General features: G+C 40.3%; 1 protein-coding gene across 3 annotated transcripts in view; it reads right to left on the reverse strand.

Moving 5' to 3' along the window:
• LOC119647447 (four and a half LIM domains protein 2) overlaps positions 1–16,422 on the reverse strand; it is a 258,080-nt gene that overhangs the window by 119,614 nt on the left and 122,044 nt on the right. Inside the window, exon 1 of one of the 3 annotated variants that reach the window (XM_038048372.1) lies at positions 1,084–2,369. The exons of the other annotated variants lie outside the window; for them this stretch is intronic. Coding sequence (XP_037904300.1) covers positions 1,084–2,307 — 1,224 coding nt within the window. The 5' untranslated portion in view covers positions 2,308–2,369. Of the gene's footprint in view, positions 1–1,083; positions 2,370–16,422 lie in introns of those variants that run through there. 3 annotated transcript variants of the gene reach the window in all.

Here is a 16,422-nt window from a genome sequence, read left to right on the forward strand (position 1 = left end):
GATTTCTCGTATACCATTGGAACGTGCAGTTTCTACGGAAACCGCGAGAGTCGAATATTACTGCGAAGAAAGGGGGTAACACACTTGGTATATTATGAGGTAAAAATCAATATGAACTTTTAGGTACCTCCTCCATGATCTGTGTAAGGCCTGGCGGAAATGGGGATTGTTACGTGGTCTGCCATACACCAGAACGTGATCGATGTTTGGATATGCGTCAGCCATTCCCTCATAAATGGTTGCCTTATTATGTTCATACTTAAAGGGCCTGAAGTTGGGCATTGCCTGGTTATTGTTCACACGGAAGGAGCTCCTCCAACCGCTTACAACTTGATTAGGAAAAACAAGAATATGTGTGCAGTCTTTTTAATCTTACTAAACTGTTACTGTTAGACATGTTCAAATCTGACAAGTGAAAATTTGCATTAAAGCATTTCCTCATATTAACCAAACTAACAGGAGAGGTAGCAGGCGTTTTGTTATATTCTGAACATAATGATTGCAAACTCCGCAATTAGGTTTAAATGATCCAAAGACAAAAGTCGCGTTGAAACAATCGTTTGCCATTTATTCCTTTACGTAGACTTTAACCCCATTGAATAATGGCTCTCAGATATAGTGCATTGCGCCAGATAAGCAACCAATGGATCTTAAGCGCAAATACAAATGATTATATGAAATTAATTGGCTAGTTCCCACGAAAGATTCACTCTCAAAATAACGCGTGAGTCAGACTAGGAATATCAAGCAATTTTCGCAGAAATCAGAATAGTTGGATATCGCAGCATCCATTTAGAATCGATTGTTCAGAGAAGTGCCGAAGTGCACTTCTGTAGGTGTTGAAAGACTTTCCTAGCTTGTTCTGTGTGTATGGTAAATGAAAACAAGCATCCACTCCACTTCCTGACATCCATTCGAAGAAATTTATATGCAATGACTGAACTGCATTCGAATGCCGAGCTTCTAAAACTGGACGAAAAATTTGGAAGGTGTCCTTTACTGATTTTGAAAACATTCAATGATAAGAAATGTCCGCAGTTCCTTGATTGTCATTTGAGCATGCAGAAATTCATTTTCACTTACTGAATGTGCAGAGCCATGTTTCTGAAGACTTTCAATAGCTTCCTTATGTTGTGTGCTGGTAGCCTCTTCAAAAGACGAATCTTTTGTTACATTTTTGCCCGCTTCAAGGTGTTCCTTTGGACTAGGGGCCAATTCGCTTCTCGTCTTTTCCCAAAGATTTGCTTCTTCTTCATCTCTCTCCTCCTCAATTGAAATAGCCTTTTCTCGTTGCCAGAATTGCGAATTCTTATAATGTTCGGGTTTCACTTCTCCCCACGGATCGCCTTCATCATTCAGCTCCCCAAAGGATCCTTTATTACTCTCATTGTGGGATATGTCTTTGATAGGACTCTTTTTACTCCGCTTCTGGTGCTTTCCGCTTTTGATTGAAGCATCGTTGGAATATCGTATCGGAACGTAGTCTCCGTCATTTCTCTTCATTTTTTCGAATTCCTCTTCTTCAAGTGATGTGAACATTTGGACTTCCTCCTCGCGAGATTTTCGGGAATCAATTGAAGAAATCGAATCATCGCTGGAACGACGTTTCTTGAATGCTCGACGGTGACTTGTTCCGTCATCCCGGACCAAGGGACGGTGTTTGATGCCATCCAGGGATCTGAGGTAATCTTCAGAATATTGTTCGACAGGTACATGGTCCTCTCCGTCGGGAGCCTGACGCTCAGACTCTGAATAATTGACAGTCTGAATTTCACCAGCAGGGGAACGAGAAGCCCTTTCTCTGGCGATCTGTTTTTCTGAAAGCGTGTTGCTCGTTTGTGCGTCTGTTATACTCGGTGTAGATGCGTCAGGGGTCGGCAACCTAGCAGCTGGGGTTTTTTCTTTCGGGGGTATCACTACTTTAACACAAGGTTCCTCATGAACCTCCTCAAGATGTTCTTCTAAATTGTTTTCTGCACCACCAATAACCTGCCTCTTCATTTTTTCCATTTCTCGCTCTTTCTGTATATCGATCGTCTCAGGATCAACCCGGAAGCCATCTTTGTATAGTACCCCATCAACCATAGCCTTGTAGTCTCCAAACTCCAATAATTTTGCCTCTTCTATTGCTGCCTTTATCCGCTCTTGCATTTCCTCAATGGTCTCACCATCTGAGCCACCTTGAAGCAGGTGTCGCTGGTGCTGGTATATCCAATGGTAAAGGTGCTTTACAACAAAAATAAGCTCCAGTGCTCCTACGTAGCTCACTAGGAGCGAGAAGAGCACTTCCGTAAGTTCAGGAGCCATTTCTAGGCGCTTTTCGGCGATCGCACCAACGACCTGGTTGCGTAATGCACTTGTTTCGTAACACTCGGCCCGCAAAGATTTCGATTTTCACACAATTATTCTGGGCTTTGCACTCTCACCATTTGTACAATAACATTACATCACAGGACACAACTCTTCGTCGATTTATTGCAGAAATTGGGAGAAACTCTGAAAGATTCTGATGAGTCACGGCAGTTATCAATAGTGATCTCGGGACTGAGGAAGCTCGTTTCGGACAGGTGTGTCGTTCTTATCGATCGATTTGCGACTAATTACCGCTTATCGACAATCGGCTGTCGATAGGAAGGACACGATCGGCAGCTCCCATCGCCACTATCACAGAGATAAGATCGTTCACACTCGATTTGAACTTGTGACGAATTCGTGTTTACAAACGCTCCAACGACTCGGAAAAGGAACAAAAAGGCGCCGTTTGCGGCATTCCAATTCACATGTACTGAGAAGGCGGTGCAGTCACAGAAGAGATGCTTAGGGTGAAGTAGAAGCATTTCGCCAAAAATTGGCGGCCATTGTGGCATTTAGTGAGCATAACCATTAATTTACGTGGCCAAGTGCATGTTGCATGATCTTCAATGTTTTGTAGCCATGCAGTGTTAATTTATTTCAAAAGTGCGCTGATTTGTTCCCGATCCCAATCACCCAAGTGCATGTCAACGTCCAACAAGGAGTCATTTTCGGGGCGGAAAATCGAAAGTCAGCGCTTATGCAAGCGCAATTGTATCTGCATAGACGAAAGATACATCAGCGGATCGCTATTTCGGGTTCAATGATTGAATGATTTGGCATTTTGTGGTGGATGAGAGCACGCGGTCATTTTTAGCCAAAGTTGATTTTTTATTACCAAGGGGTCTGCCAACTTCATCACTCCGCGAATAGCCCGAATGCAGATTCTACAAATCAAGGACGCGTAGCAGAAAGCATCGCCGAGCATAAGATAATGGTGCGCTGTAAATCATATTCGCGCACATACTCGTAGCGAATAAAAATGATTGAAGTGAACTAGTTCGTCTATAAATATTCGGCTGGCAAATGGCTTTGAATTAATCAGTGCAAAACATGCGTAAATTCATAAAGTTAATTAAGAGTTTCACGTCAATAGTGATGAGCTAGTGAATGTTTACATTGGACGAATCTGCAGTGAAAAATTCGGGATTTTTTTGCAGAAATAAATGATTGGAATGAATGGGAATGCCAAAGTTTGGAATTTTAATCAAGTAAAGTAGGGGATTGTAGTAGAAAAACTTCTTTCAAAAATCAAAGGTAATGGGGGAAATGTTTAGCAGCAAAGACACCGATAATGCCCAGATGGTACACCATGAAGCCTTTCGTATGGGTCGACGGAATGTTAGGTACTTCTGTCAAAGGAAGAAAATATTTGCAGAATAGAAAGTAGCATTGGTTAATAAAGATGGTAATGAAGTGGTTGCTGGAGGGGTCCAAAGACTATCCACAACAAACTGCTGCCCATGACGAAAGCAAAGCTAAAGGGACATATGCGGAAAGTGTGAATAGGGTCAACAATATGATCCATAAGAAATTCTCTGCCATATTGTTGGGTCAGTTAACCTCATATCCCAGAATATCATGGGCGCATAACAAAATGTCATTTTGGGCAAATCAGCATCATATCAAATTTTCTCTTTGCAGTAGTCGGCAGGTGCTCAGAGGTGGCGATGAGGAAGACGGGGCGGCAACCCTATCGGCCAAACCAAAATCAAGTGGCCGAGGAGAACCTCCATAGTGGTGGCACCGGGAGACGCTGTACTCACTTTGGCTTGATGGCCGTGATGCAGTGGGCGAATGCTCCAAAAGCCTAATCAGGGTGATCAGACCCGGGTCTGAACGGGGACTCATCTGAAGTGCCAAATTGGTCACGAAACCTCACCAGAGGTATACTGGTACCATGGGAACCGAGATAGCCCCTGGACTCTCATACTTCGGGTGAACTCCCGTTGTACAGCCCGGTTATTTGCGGTTGGCCCCCTAGTAGGAGCTTCGTAGGGGTTGTTGGTTATGCTCAAGCGAGAAGAGACCTTCGGGTCTCGGCGTGGTGTTGCGTTTCAACACGGGTGCCGTACTCCTTAGTTCAGTAGAGATTTAAGTAGGTCTTGCATCCACCAGTATGAATGCTAATCCATGCACTTGGTATAGACTGGTACCGTTGTTGCTTGTCTCAGCGGGGCTCTGATTGTGGTCACAAACTCAATCCGTGTCTTAAGAAGACCGTGGGATTAAGTCTTCCTGACAGGTGCTCACGTAAAACCCTGAAGGACTCACTGCAGTAATCGGCAAAAAAACTGTTGAAATATGGCCAACAATTGTACCATTTTTCATCGACTATAATACCAAACTCGGGATATAAAATCAGCAGGATATTTTCTCCAGACTTTACACCATCACTAACAATTTCAGACGAGACGCTCTATTGTGTTCTTCTGGTTCTACAAAATGTGAAATAAACTGTCTAAATGCTGGTCTATACGAACGATGATAACAAAATGAAAACTACGCCAGACGTTCAAACTGCCTTTATGCAGAAGCAGTGCGAAGTGATGAACTGCACATTAGTGAATGCAAAACAAAGTACTTTGTGGCAACTTTATCACCAAAAAGGAAAAAAAATGAAATAGCACCGGTTAATTGAAGGCAATGAAGAAAGGAGACCGTAAGTTTGAAATCGACCAAAATTTACTCAAACCCAGCTGATTCTTAGCGGGCAAAGATGCCAATTCTTATCTGGTTTGAAAGAAAGATCGTTCGGAGAATCTTTGACCCCCTACATAAAAACAAAGCCTACGTGCGTGATAAAGATGCAAATATCTGTCGCGTTCCCGGCACAACCACCACCAGTAATTATAAAAGGTAATTTTAATCAATTATCTTATAGTTCGATTATAGGATTTGTAAAACTTAAGACTTGGGTAAATGCTGGTAAGATCACTCCAGGGTGACTTACGGAAAGTGGTACAGTTGCATTTTACTATGTATCGACAGTACAATAGTCCAATTTAATAATTATTAGCCTCCATAATTCTCTCATTCTATACCATTTGAAATTAAAAAAATATTTTTTAAATTGATGCGCAAGCAAGGTGTATTTACTCTCCGCATTTGAGGAACCAGATGCTCCCTTCTGCAGGGCAGGTACAATTTGTGTGGCAGTTAAACTCAGGTGGAACGTAAAAGGCGTAAGAACAAGAGGGTGCAGAAGAAAGTTCACACCGAGATAATTGTCAGGTGCATTTACAACTTCTATCGATTGATCTAACCAATACAGAAGGTGTGGAGAAAGTGTCATATTACCAGGATGTGAGGCAGCGACGTGTCTTCCATTGGTCGAATAAAAAGATGGAAAGAACGGATAGTTTAGTTTCGACTGCAAAAGGACGAAAACTCAAGGTCATTGCCGCTAACATCAATTCGTAGACCACAGAATGGGGAACTAACGAATGCAAGAGGTTGTTGCCTTCTGGAAACTCTTTTGTAATTAAATTAGCTACCCAAGTCAAGGTACCATGCAAGAGAGGATTAGACCTAACATTCTTCGCTAGCGAGAGAAAATATCGGGCAATCGTCTTCGATCTAAATAACAAGCCAAAAGATTGGAGACCTGCATGTCCAAACATGAGAAACATGTCTGAGAAGCCGCAACGGATGAGAAAAGATTCACAAAAGTTTAGCTGGATCAGAACAGTGTATAAGGCACAACCTCAGAAAATTTATATAACGAAGTACAGCGTAATGTGGCTTATTAAGGCCTAGATGATACACACATCAGGAATACTAGAGAAGCCGAAACTGACCAGGAGGTGAAAAGGTGCTCCCGCAAGGAAGCCCGAAAAATATTCAAGTTAACTATCCGATGAAGCAAAAGGTATTAATTCATTATTAATCCAAAAATGTCTCCCCTTCTTCTTCTTCATCAGTTCCACCATTTTACTCGGTCAAGCGCCTGCTCTGAATGGAGATGCGTGGCTCTTGAATCACCTTCCACCGTATGAAGCCATCGTTGTATCGGCTGACCCTCTGATAATTTCCCATCGACTTCGATGTTCAAACCAATCATGGCAAGTGAATTCTCGTTACCGCGAATTATACGACCATATCAACCTAGATTCCTTGCCCATAATTTTTCCACAATCGGTGCAACCCCATATCGATCGCGAATATCCTCCTTTTGGATGTTATCATGGCGTGTTATGCCATTCGTGCAACGCATCATCTTCGTCTACATTACGACGAAGCCTTGTTCAATGTCTTTTATAGTCGACCAGCACTCAGAACGATAGAGAGGGTGACACTGCGATAATTTTTGAATTTGAAATGTTTATTAATTCATCAATCACAAAAAGCGATAGTTGTGAACTTCCAGTTCATCCAAGTTGCGCCAATGCGTAAAGTAATTACATGACGCAGTCCACCGTTGGTTGACAGGATTGATCCGAGGTTTTTAAATCGCTCAGTTCTGGTTATAATGCGACGTCGTTCACATCCATGAATCACATGCCTCAATCTCCTTTCAAACAGGAGGAGGAAAGAGTTACTGGAAATTTTCAGCAAGATATGTGAGAATAAAACATCGGGTTTTGACGAAATATCGAATAAGTCTAAACTGGCGATTAAGTCTATAGCGTTTGCTGTTCACTCCTTGATGGGGGGTGCGACATCCACACAGTTAGATTGTGCTTCAGTTTCACTGTTTGGTAGATGGAGTCTTTGAAAATAATTTATCGACAACTATCTGAAAGAAAGGAGGCTTTAGCATGAGACTGATGAGGAGGGGGAGTGGGTTGTCTCCTCTCATTGTTGTGGAATATTACATAAAAACAGTATCCTTAATGTGGCGGTTGTAGAGGAGGCAACAACAGTAAGCTATGCCGACAATGTAGCAGTGTGGATTCAAGGCATTTCGAGGGTCCTGAGTTGTATTCATTGGAAATAATCACCGCTGTAGAGAAGTGGCTGCAGCATGCAGAACTAGCATTCGCGATTCTCACCAGAAACCGCCGTAACATGGCAACTGCATGCACCCAGAATAAGAAGTCATAGTATCTCTTCATAGCGGGCCACCAAATGCGACGAATGGAACATTCATTGGAAACTGAGGTGGCTAAGAACGTGCAATTGTGGGACAATAGATGGTCTAAAGTGGGATTAGGTAGCTAGCTAGCTGTTTTGCGGCAGTTTCACGGGAAAGAGGGTAGGAATTGGAAGGCAATTTTGGTGGGTAAGGTAAGGAGCCAGGGCCTTTTAAGATTTCCACCTTCAAGAAAAAAGGTTCACTGATTGGATTAGATTCGCCACCAGTGTATGCAAAATGCATTTATAATCAATAGAATATGAGCAACGACAAAAGTAGAAGAAAATTCACAAATGAAAGTCATTGGCGACAATGAACAGAACGAGGAAAAACGAGAAAAGTGAAATGCATACTGCATACACACAAATCAAGAATTCCATTGTAAAATAATTTTCTTTAAATCGAAGTGTGCTTTTCGTCTTCAGCGACATTTTTCAAGAATTAATTTCAGAATCTAACATAGTTATAAAAGCTTGTCAAATCTCACTTCAACTTGAATCGAGCATCACAAAGTTTCCAACCCATCCACAATGAATTAGATGTCATTTGTTATACGACTTGCCAATCGCTTCTGCCATTGTTTTTAACCGTATTGTACAACTTTATTTCATTTGGAGATAATTAAAAGACCACCATCGGCTCAGGCCTGAATGCAACAATAGAAATGGCCAATCTCCTCTCTCTGAGGAATGAATTGACAATCTATAATCTCAAAGAATCTGGTTGTAACTTGGATTGATTTAACGATGTTTTTAAAATTTTCTATCCTTCTCTGACTTTACATCCACACAAAATTTCGTGATGAGTTTAAGGGAACTCCCCATACATACGAATATAATGACATTTTGGTTTTCTCGGAATATGGTCGTGTGAGGTATCAAATGTATGGGCTCAATTAATATTTTTCAAAACTAGCTAAATTTTTGATATCGGGTGGAATGTCGGAGAATTAGGACTCAAAATGTATGCCATCATAAAGTAAAATAGATCCGCTTATTGAAAAGTTTTCTTTAGTTGGAAATTGACTCAATGTGTGAAGTGGTCGCCGTCCGATCATAAAGGTTAAGTGCTGTTGGGAGTGGGTAGCACTTAGATGGGGAACCTGACAGAAGTTTTATTTTTCCGTCTTGTTTCAATTTTTAGTTAATCATAAAATGGACTCATAACTTAGGATACGACAACGTAAAGTTTTGTAGAAATCCCAATTTTATCAACAAAATTATGGACGATTAAACGATACAAAACCGAATATTGCATTGCATCCTAAGAAAGTTTTCCACATAAAAAATATACAAAACCTCATTATCTGAAGCATAAAGTTCCCGCTATCCAGACTTGATGTAACTTTAACTAGTTTTCGATATAGATTGTAGGATCTACTCTAAACTATCGAAAACATAAAACAATGCAGAATAGCAAAGTTTTCTCACGATAGGAGACCTCTGGGTATCATGTAGTACCATAACCAGTTGATCATTCAGCATATAAGCAAACAATGTTGTGAGAATCTCAGCTTGTCAAAAACAAGGTAGCACTATAAGGCCTTTGTTAACATGAAAGAGATTTCTAGGATCATTGAAGAGAGTGGGTATAAAGGCCGGGGTTTGTCAAACATTTAAGTTGCCTATTCCATTTATACCATGCCATTTGCTAGCACTTTGGATAATTCTTTAGAGAACTCGCCAACTAAATTTCAATAGTTGGAACCAAAAATGTTATTTTATTGATCTTTTATTGATATAGTCCTGATTTCATCGAAATTAACCATCAGGGGTCTAGATATTGTAGTCTCCATAAACCTGACTTTGTTTGCTGCATTTTCAGAATAATGTTGAACGTCATCTGGTTGAAAGCTAAAGATAAAATATCTTCAACCTATCCATGCAGCATGAATAACGCTGAATAAATGTAAAAGGTTATAACGTTGGTGTTGTAAAGAGTGGCCTCAAAGACATATTGGTGCTGTCTGCAGCAGATATTAGTGTCCCTTAAGGCTTTATGAAGGTCATCATTGTTAAATTGCAGACGAGAGACGTGGAAAATGCAGTTCTCATCAGTCTTAGCAATTTAGGGAAATAATGACGTTGCTGCCAATTTCATTTTAGAAGAACTCCTTTATTTTGCGATAGATACCGCAATATTTTAATTTGAACTGGATCTCATTTCAATAGCTCTTCAAGGTAGAAAAAAGATAACTGTGCTTTTTAGTCACCTGCCAATACAACTGCAATAATAATAATAAATTAAGGTCCTCTGTTTGCTGGTTAATGCTATCACCAGGAACAACTCCATCCAAAAGCAAAGTTCTCTAAATTGTACAAACATAAACTTTGCCGTAGCAATTTTGACTTCATTAGCCAGACTACCATTTACAAGAAAACATTAACACTTTCCGCCATAAATGTATCGCCAATGACCAATCCTTGTGTTATCTAATACCGATTTGGATATTTTTCTCGCCTTCGAGTCTAAGAGATCCCATTGAATTTTAATCAACGCAAAGCCTCTCCTCAGTGGATATGACATAAATCAGCATTTATCGATTAACTGTCGCTATCAATATAAGGCATTTGGTCCATTCCGAAATTAACATTCAAAGAGTTTTCGTCGCCAAACGATAGCAGAGAATGTTTTCGTACTGTAAAATCCTCCTCCACCTACCATACTGAAATCACCGCAGTAGATTTTCACTCATTTTGGAATGGTGTTTGGATATGAAAAATAATTTATTACCTCTAAATTTTCAAATCCGGTCACTTCTACAATTTTAAAGATGACGCGTCCCGAATACCTTGGTACTGAACAATTGCTACGAAGCATGAAGGCTCAAAGTTCCGAACGAGGAGCGTGGGAACGGGGAGTGTTTTAAGTCAATGAACATTTAGAAGCAGATAGCACTATAGACTAACTGTATAAGTATAAATCAATGGGTTCGATAGTAGGGCCATGTGGATACATCGAATAAGGTTCCACTTAATACCATTGAACGCTTACTCCCATCTTGGTGTCCATTATGCGCCTATGTTCCGATCAATTCCCTGGGATTCCGATCCGCAATTAGATCATGTCTTTCTCCATGTTGCTGTCCGGGTTAACTCAATGTTCTACTAGAATAGCTAGCTAAATAATCACAAACACATAAGGGGAAATAAACATGTCTAAAGGACCGAAATAGCTGTGGTGCGTGGTCGCGTGTGCACCGCACTTTTTTGGAATCTATTTCGGGAGCAGTGCGAAATGCGCACGCATTGGCAAACGGTGACGACACTTTCGCAGGCGATGTTCCCCGGCAGTGTGCACACCTGATGATGGTCCAGATCCTTGGTTTCTCCTCGGCCTCCCTGAAATCCGCTGAGATAATTATTGCACATGAGGTCATCCGGTAGATTTTCACCGTTACCAATGACGTCCAATCTGGAGTGGGCTTGGGAAGGCGATTTTAATTAAAAGATTTATTGGGGCAATTTGACTGTTGGTAATGAGTCGGAAGTCGTTTAGATGGAGCGATGTGTTTTGCAGAATAAGAGATAAATTTTTATGTTCATTAGGAACTTTATGGGAGTTAAGTGGTCCTGCCAAGGATTTCGTTTGAATCGGAATTTTAAATAAATCTTTGAAAAAGGCGAGATATTTGAAAAAAAAATCTTAACAAATTTGTTAATTTCGGTGCACTTAAAATAATATTTAACCATTCTTTTGCTTTTGAGACTCATTCAGCGGATTCTTTTTCTTCTAATTTCCTGACGAGTGAGCCATGACTGAGCGAAGAGCAGTCAGCAGGCAAATGGTAAGAATAAATTTGCTAAATTCTGGACTTTGTGGTACAGTAAAGTTTTGACTGTATTCATTATCATAATTTTGTTCACTTACTGTTGAATTATAAAATTAGAAGTTCCAATGTGCGGTTTTCTTTCTTCTTTAAACCTGACAGATACGTCTATTTAAAAGATGTGGGCGAACAAATATTTATGATCCAACATGCTTGAATTACTGAGTACCAAAACTGGAGCCAAAGGAGAAGTTGACACAAAATTAATATGTACGAAAGTCATGAAGCCTACATTCGCTGCTAGATAAACGTTGCTGCTTTTACATAGGTCTGCTCATGCTGCATATTACTAAACGCATTTCTAAAGTTTATTTCTGACTAACACAAAATGTATGCAAGGACAAATGTCGCTGGGGATTTTGTGGGAATCTTAATTTTATAATGAGACTGGTTCGAGGCAGGACGACTCCATACAAATGAAATGGCAGCCTATTTTGTCCCAGCAGATGAGGAACTTTGAGTTAAAAAATTACCGGAGCATTTTGAATGGTCCAGAAAAGTAAAATTCAGGAAGTGGGCTTAAAGTAGCTGAGAGATGTTTTCTCAAGAGTGAAGAAATTCCGTTAAAGTTGCGGTTGCAAAACCGGGAAAAGTTTCGGTGCAAGTATTATGGGATCATACCGCTCGATAAGGCTACTTCATATCAAAAGTATTTAAACAAGTGGGGAAACCGGAAGCTGGATGCTTCAGATATGAAATGTTTTGTGTATTTTTTTCATAAAAACATGTGAGTGGACATTTGTCGCATTAGTACCTAGTACGTAAAGTATTATATATGCATATATTAGGTGAGGATATTCAGCCTTGAATCTGTACAGAAGCGGTGACTTTTACCTATTACAACTTTGTTAGTAATAGTGAGATTTCCAGCAAACTTAATTGGATCATGCTCTATATTATAACCGTTACCGCTCATGTCTCTAGGATAAACTTAAGAGGGGTTTTGCAGTCAACCGCTAAAAATTATAGTAATACACTATTATTAACTTTATTTGAACAGAAATTGGTATGGAGAGTATTTCGGAGCCTAGGCACCATATAGTGGCAACTTCTTGATTTTTTTCAGATTTTTCGATTGGGTAGTTTCTTAGAATAAGTCCGTGAAAGAAATGGGTACTTTCGACGCTCCACTCCCCACCATTCCAACAAATGTCAAAACTAAGGGTAGGATAAGAAAACTACTAACCGAGACCTTTCTTTTAATGACCCCACATGACTATATGTGGTGAAAAAAAATTGGGACCCCCCTTAAATTTGACGTAGAATGACGTAATTGAGGCTGTAGGTGCGAGCGTTCGCAGTTCCCACCTTTTTCCCAAATTTAGTGCCAATCGCTGTAACCGTTTCCGAGAAAAAACGCATGTGACAGACAGACTGTAAACCGATTTTAATAAGATTTTGTTTTACACAATTCCTTAAAAACCGCTGTCATAACAGATGCTGTCGTTCCTAAAAGTCACAATATAATCCCCGAATTTGGCTTCTGAGAAAAGCGTGGCAAAACACAACAGGTTCACCATATCGTTTCGCTAAGAAGACAAGCTTTCAACAAAAAAAAAAATATTCCCCCGCCTTCTCAATATTACTCGATAGGCTTTCGACAGAGTGTGACAAAAAGGCTATTGTACAAGATTAGAATGATATGTATGTAGTATATCTTGAAGTCCTATATAAAAGGTAGGTTGTTCCGCTTAGGATAAAAGCTTCACATCCAAAGATGATCCTATCAAAGCAGATGTCCCCAAAAAAGTGTACTAGGGCCAATATATTATATGGTATATGTTTCCGATCTGCCAGTTGATGATAGTCTGCTTATATCTACGCTTACCTCTTATAGGAACTCTGAGGATGCCTCCAGATCACTAGAAATTTATTTGAAAAATTTGAACAGTGGAGAGAACAAGAGCTGAGTTGACTCCGAATCGGAAAACCTACCTGCCCATTGCGTTAAATAGAATTAATATTTCACAAACCGACAGTGTCTGATACCTTAACTTCCACCTCGATCGCCGTCTTACTTAGAGAAGAAATGTCAAAGCTAAACGAACGCAGGCTAAAGTATATACCGGTTAATCAACCAAAATTCTAGTTTATCACTATACAACAAGTAACTTTTGTACAATTGTAATTTGTAATTATGTCAACCCGTCAGGACCTACGGAATTCAGTTAAGGGTTGCAGCAAAAATTTCCAACATCAAACTGCTCCAACAAACCCAGTCGAAGATCGTTCGAATAATAAGAAATGCAACTTAGTTTATCAAGAATAGTAGTTTACATCGAGCTCTAACTACTTCTCTTGTAGATGACGAAATACTTACTCAAACTAATAAATATTGAGAATCTTTTAGCCTAAATATTCTTATCAGAAAATTATTAAATAATTTTCATTCAAATGCCAAAATTAATTCATCTTTCAACTTAGAATACTCCTAAAGCTAATCCTTTAATAATCAGAAATTCTAAACGCTAGGGAGGAATTTACGTGTTTGTTTTAGTCAATAAGATTTGGTTATTGTTAGCTCTGCAAAAAGTGGAAGATACAATAATAAATAAAATTGTAAAAAAATTCAAACCCAGCTTCAAGGATTTGACACTGCCGTTCAACGCATTTGATAGTTTTTCTAGTTGATTGATTGTTACCTTGTAATAAGAACATTGTCAAACCTTACCTCGCTTGTTTCAGCACTCTATTTTTAACCATTTGCAATGATCTCACATTGAATTTTTTCGTTGCACTACGCCATTGCACTATAACGAGACGACTGTCTTTCAACGTGTTCCCCGTTCGTCCTTGAAACCGTTTTGAAATTTCTTCAGCAGCTCACTTGCGCTCGATAATGCCCGCAGTCCAACACTTGCAATACAAACATCGCGTTGAGATTAATTCCTTATGCGTTGATGATATCATGGCCGTAGACCGACCGACCACCGATGAACAACTACGCTCCACCTGGTTTTTGAGCATACGCCACGGTCGTTTTCAACACTCTTGATCTTCATATCATTTCAATTGTAGTCGTTTTTGGCAAAATTGGGGTTAATTTACTCTTATAACAGTAACAACTATGGGGTCTCAGGTTTTTGCTGCTGATCATCAGTTTGACCTTGAGGTCTTCTCTTAACGTTGCACTTATTCCACTTCTTTGATTTTACCTGAAACGACGTCCTCCTGATTGCGCATTCTTAAAATGTTCAACTTTTGCATAGGAGCATTTTCCCAGTTTAACCTTGTGTCGCTTACTTTTCGCAGTTACCTTTGCCACCTCGATTAAGTTGTTTTCATTTTTAACCATGCACCCCGAACCAATAGCGTTTGCCTCTTCCTTCGAATTTGCAACAACTTGAACTTGAATAACTTAAAAGAGCAGACCACCATTATCGCAAAATTTGTTCCTCTGAAAATATCGGTTCAATCGGGTTGAAATCCTCCTTGGTATCAACCGGCAATCTTTTTTTAGATTTCAGTTAGATTACAGATACTGATTACTTTAGAGAACACTTCATAGCATGCATACAACCATGGGATAATCTTATCTTATAGCACAGTTTGTTATCTTTTTATTGGACAGACCGTGTCACCTTTTTATACCTCTCTGCGGGTATAGATTTTGTAGTCCAAATTCTGCAAACTAGCGCCCCTACTGCGAATTTAAACAAATGCTTGTAAGATCTTGACTTGAATGTGATTACCGCGAAATGGCTGTTTTTGAATATTTATAAACTTAATTAAGGTGTCAGGGAGTAATCACCTCCAGATAAACAAACCACATCACGAATGAAGCGTACTCAATTCTCGATAGATACCAGCAACTACGTGAATCTTCCAGGGATCTGTCCTTAAAAATGCACTTACTCCTCAGAATTCAAGAATTTTACACAGGGAAAATCTCGGTCATCAGATTTTTCATTGCCCTTTAAATCCGTTTGAATGTCGAAGGAGGGCAAATTGAACCTCCAGTAAGGGTAGTTAACATGATTTCAAAGAAAAGATATATTCTCCTGTTTTCCTTTTCCTCTCCTTTTTGCTATGAGTACAAGCTCATAACATACTTAAAACATTTGAAATTTCCTCAGCCTTCGTGGCGTCAGTCCCCGCATTATTCTATTCTGAGGTTTGGGAATTATATTTTATTACACATTTCCTTAGCGTTGTAAACTCGCTCCGTAACCAGCATAATGTTTGTTCACATCGTAAATGGCCATCTGTGATTCGAAGCGACCAAGCAGATATATCCCAGCCGAAACTCACACTCTAGGCACTGCAATAAAGTGAAAAGCGGGCGCAAACACATGTGTTTTCGGGATCTAATCAAATCATCTGATCCCCAATTTAAGTCACTGATTCTATTTTAAGGTCAATTTCTTTTAACTGCATCGTAAAACGCAACGTCTCTACATCACACCACCACCTCCCTTATCCTCAGCCGCAACGCAAGGTCCCCGCTGAGACACTAAGCCATAAACATTCAACTTAATTTCAATCAGAACTCTAAACTTCAACTTACGTTTCACCCATAAATAATCCACTTTCCGCAGAGTTCCAAAGTAGGTGGGTGGGTGGCAATTTCCACGTGAGGTGTCGCTCTCCCCGCAATGGTGTCAGCACGTCCCGTTCACTTGCGGTGCATGTGCACCTCAAGTACGCGCCAATTTTCCCAATCGAACACTCAGTACCGGAAAATTGTTTAAACACCACCTCACCGTTGGGAAAATTCACAATCCGTGACTGCTAGGTCGAGGAAAAGCGCGCCCCGAAAAGGACCGAATGCGTTTGCACGTGCAGCTCTTCGAAAGCAAAATGACGCGACGACGTTACGACGAGCAGCCAAGCGTCGGAAAACTTCTACATTTTCCACGCGAAAGCAGCTGTTGACATCCCAGAAGTGAAAAATCTTGCAACTCCACTCAGAGGAAAATGTCGTCGCTTGGCAAGCGACACATGTGTATCACCATGTTGTGGCCGGAAAATTCAAGGTCCGCAGCAGCATTGGGCATTTCCAGTAGTGGAAAACTTGAATGCCGACTGCCAGCAGTGGAAAAGCAATGAGGTATGCGTCTCAATGCTTGGCAGCCGTCGAGAGGTTCTGCTTTGCAGCAACAGCCCCAGGCATCGCAGTTGATTGAAAAGGAAAATTCAGGCCAGATACAAATCTACCCGGCAA

This window comes from Hermetia illucens, chromosome 2 (assembly GCF_905115235.1).
Source record: "Hermetia illucens chromosome 2, iHerIll2.2.curated.20191125, whole genome shotgun sequence".
In the NCBI taxonomy this organism is placed as follows: Eukaryota; Metazoa; Arthropoda; class Insecta; order Diptera; family Stratiomyidae; genus Hermetia; species Hermetia illucens.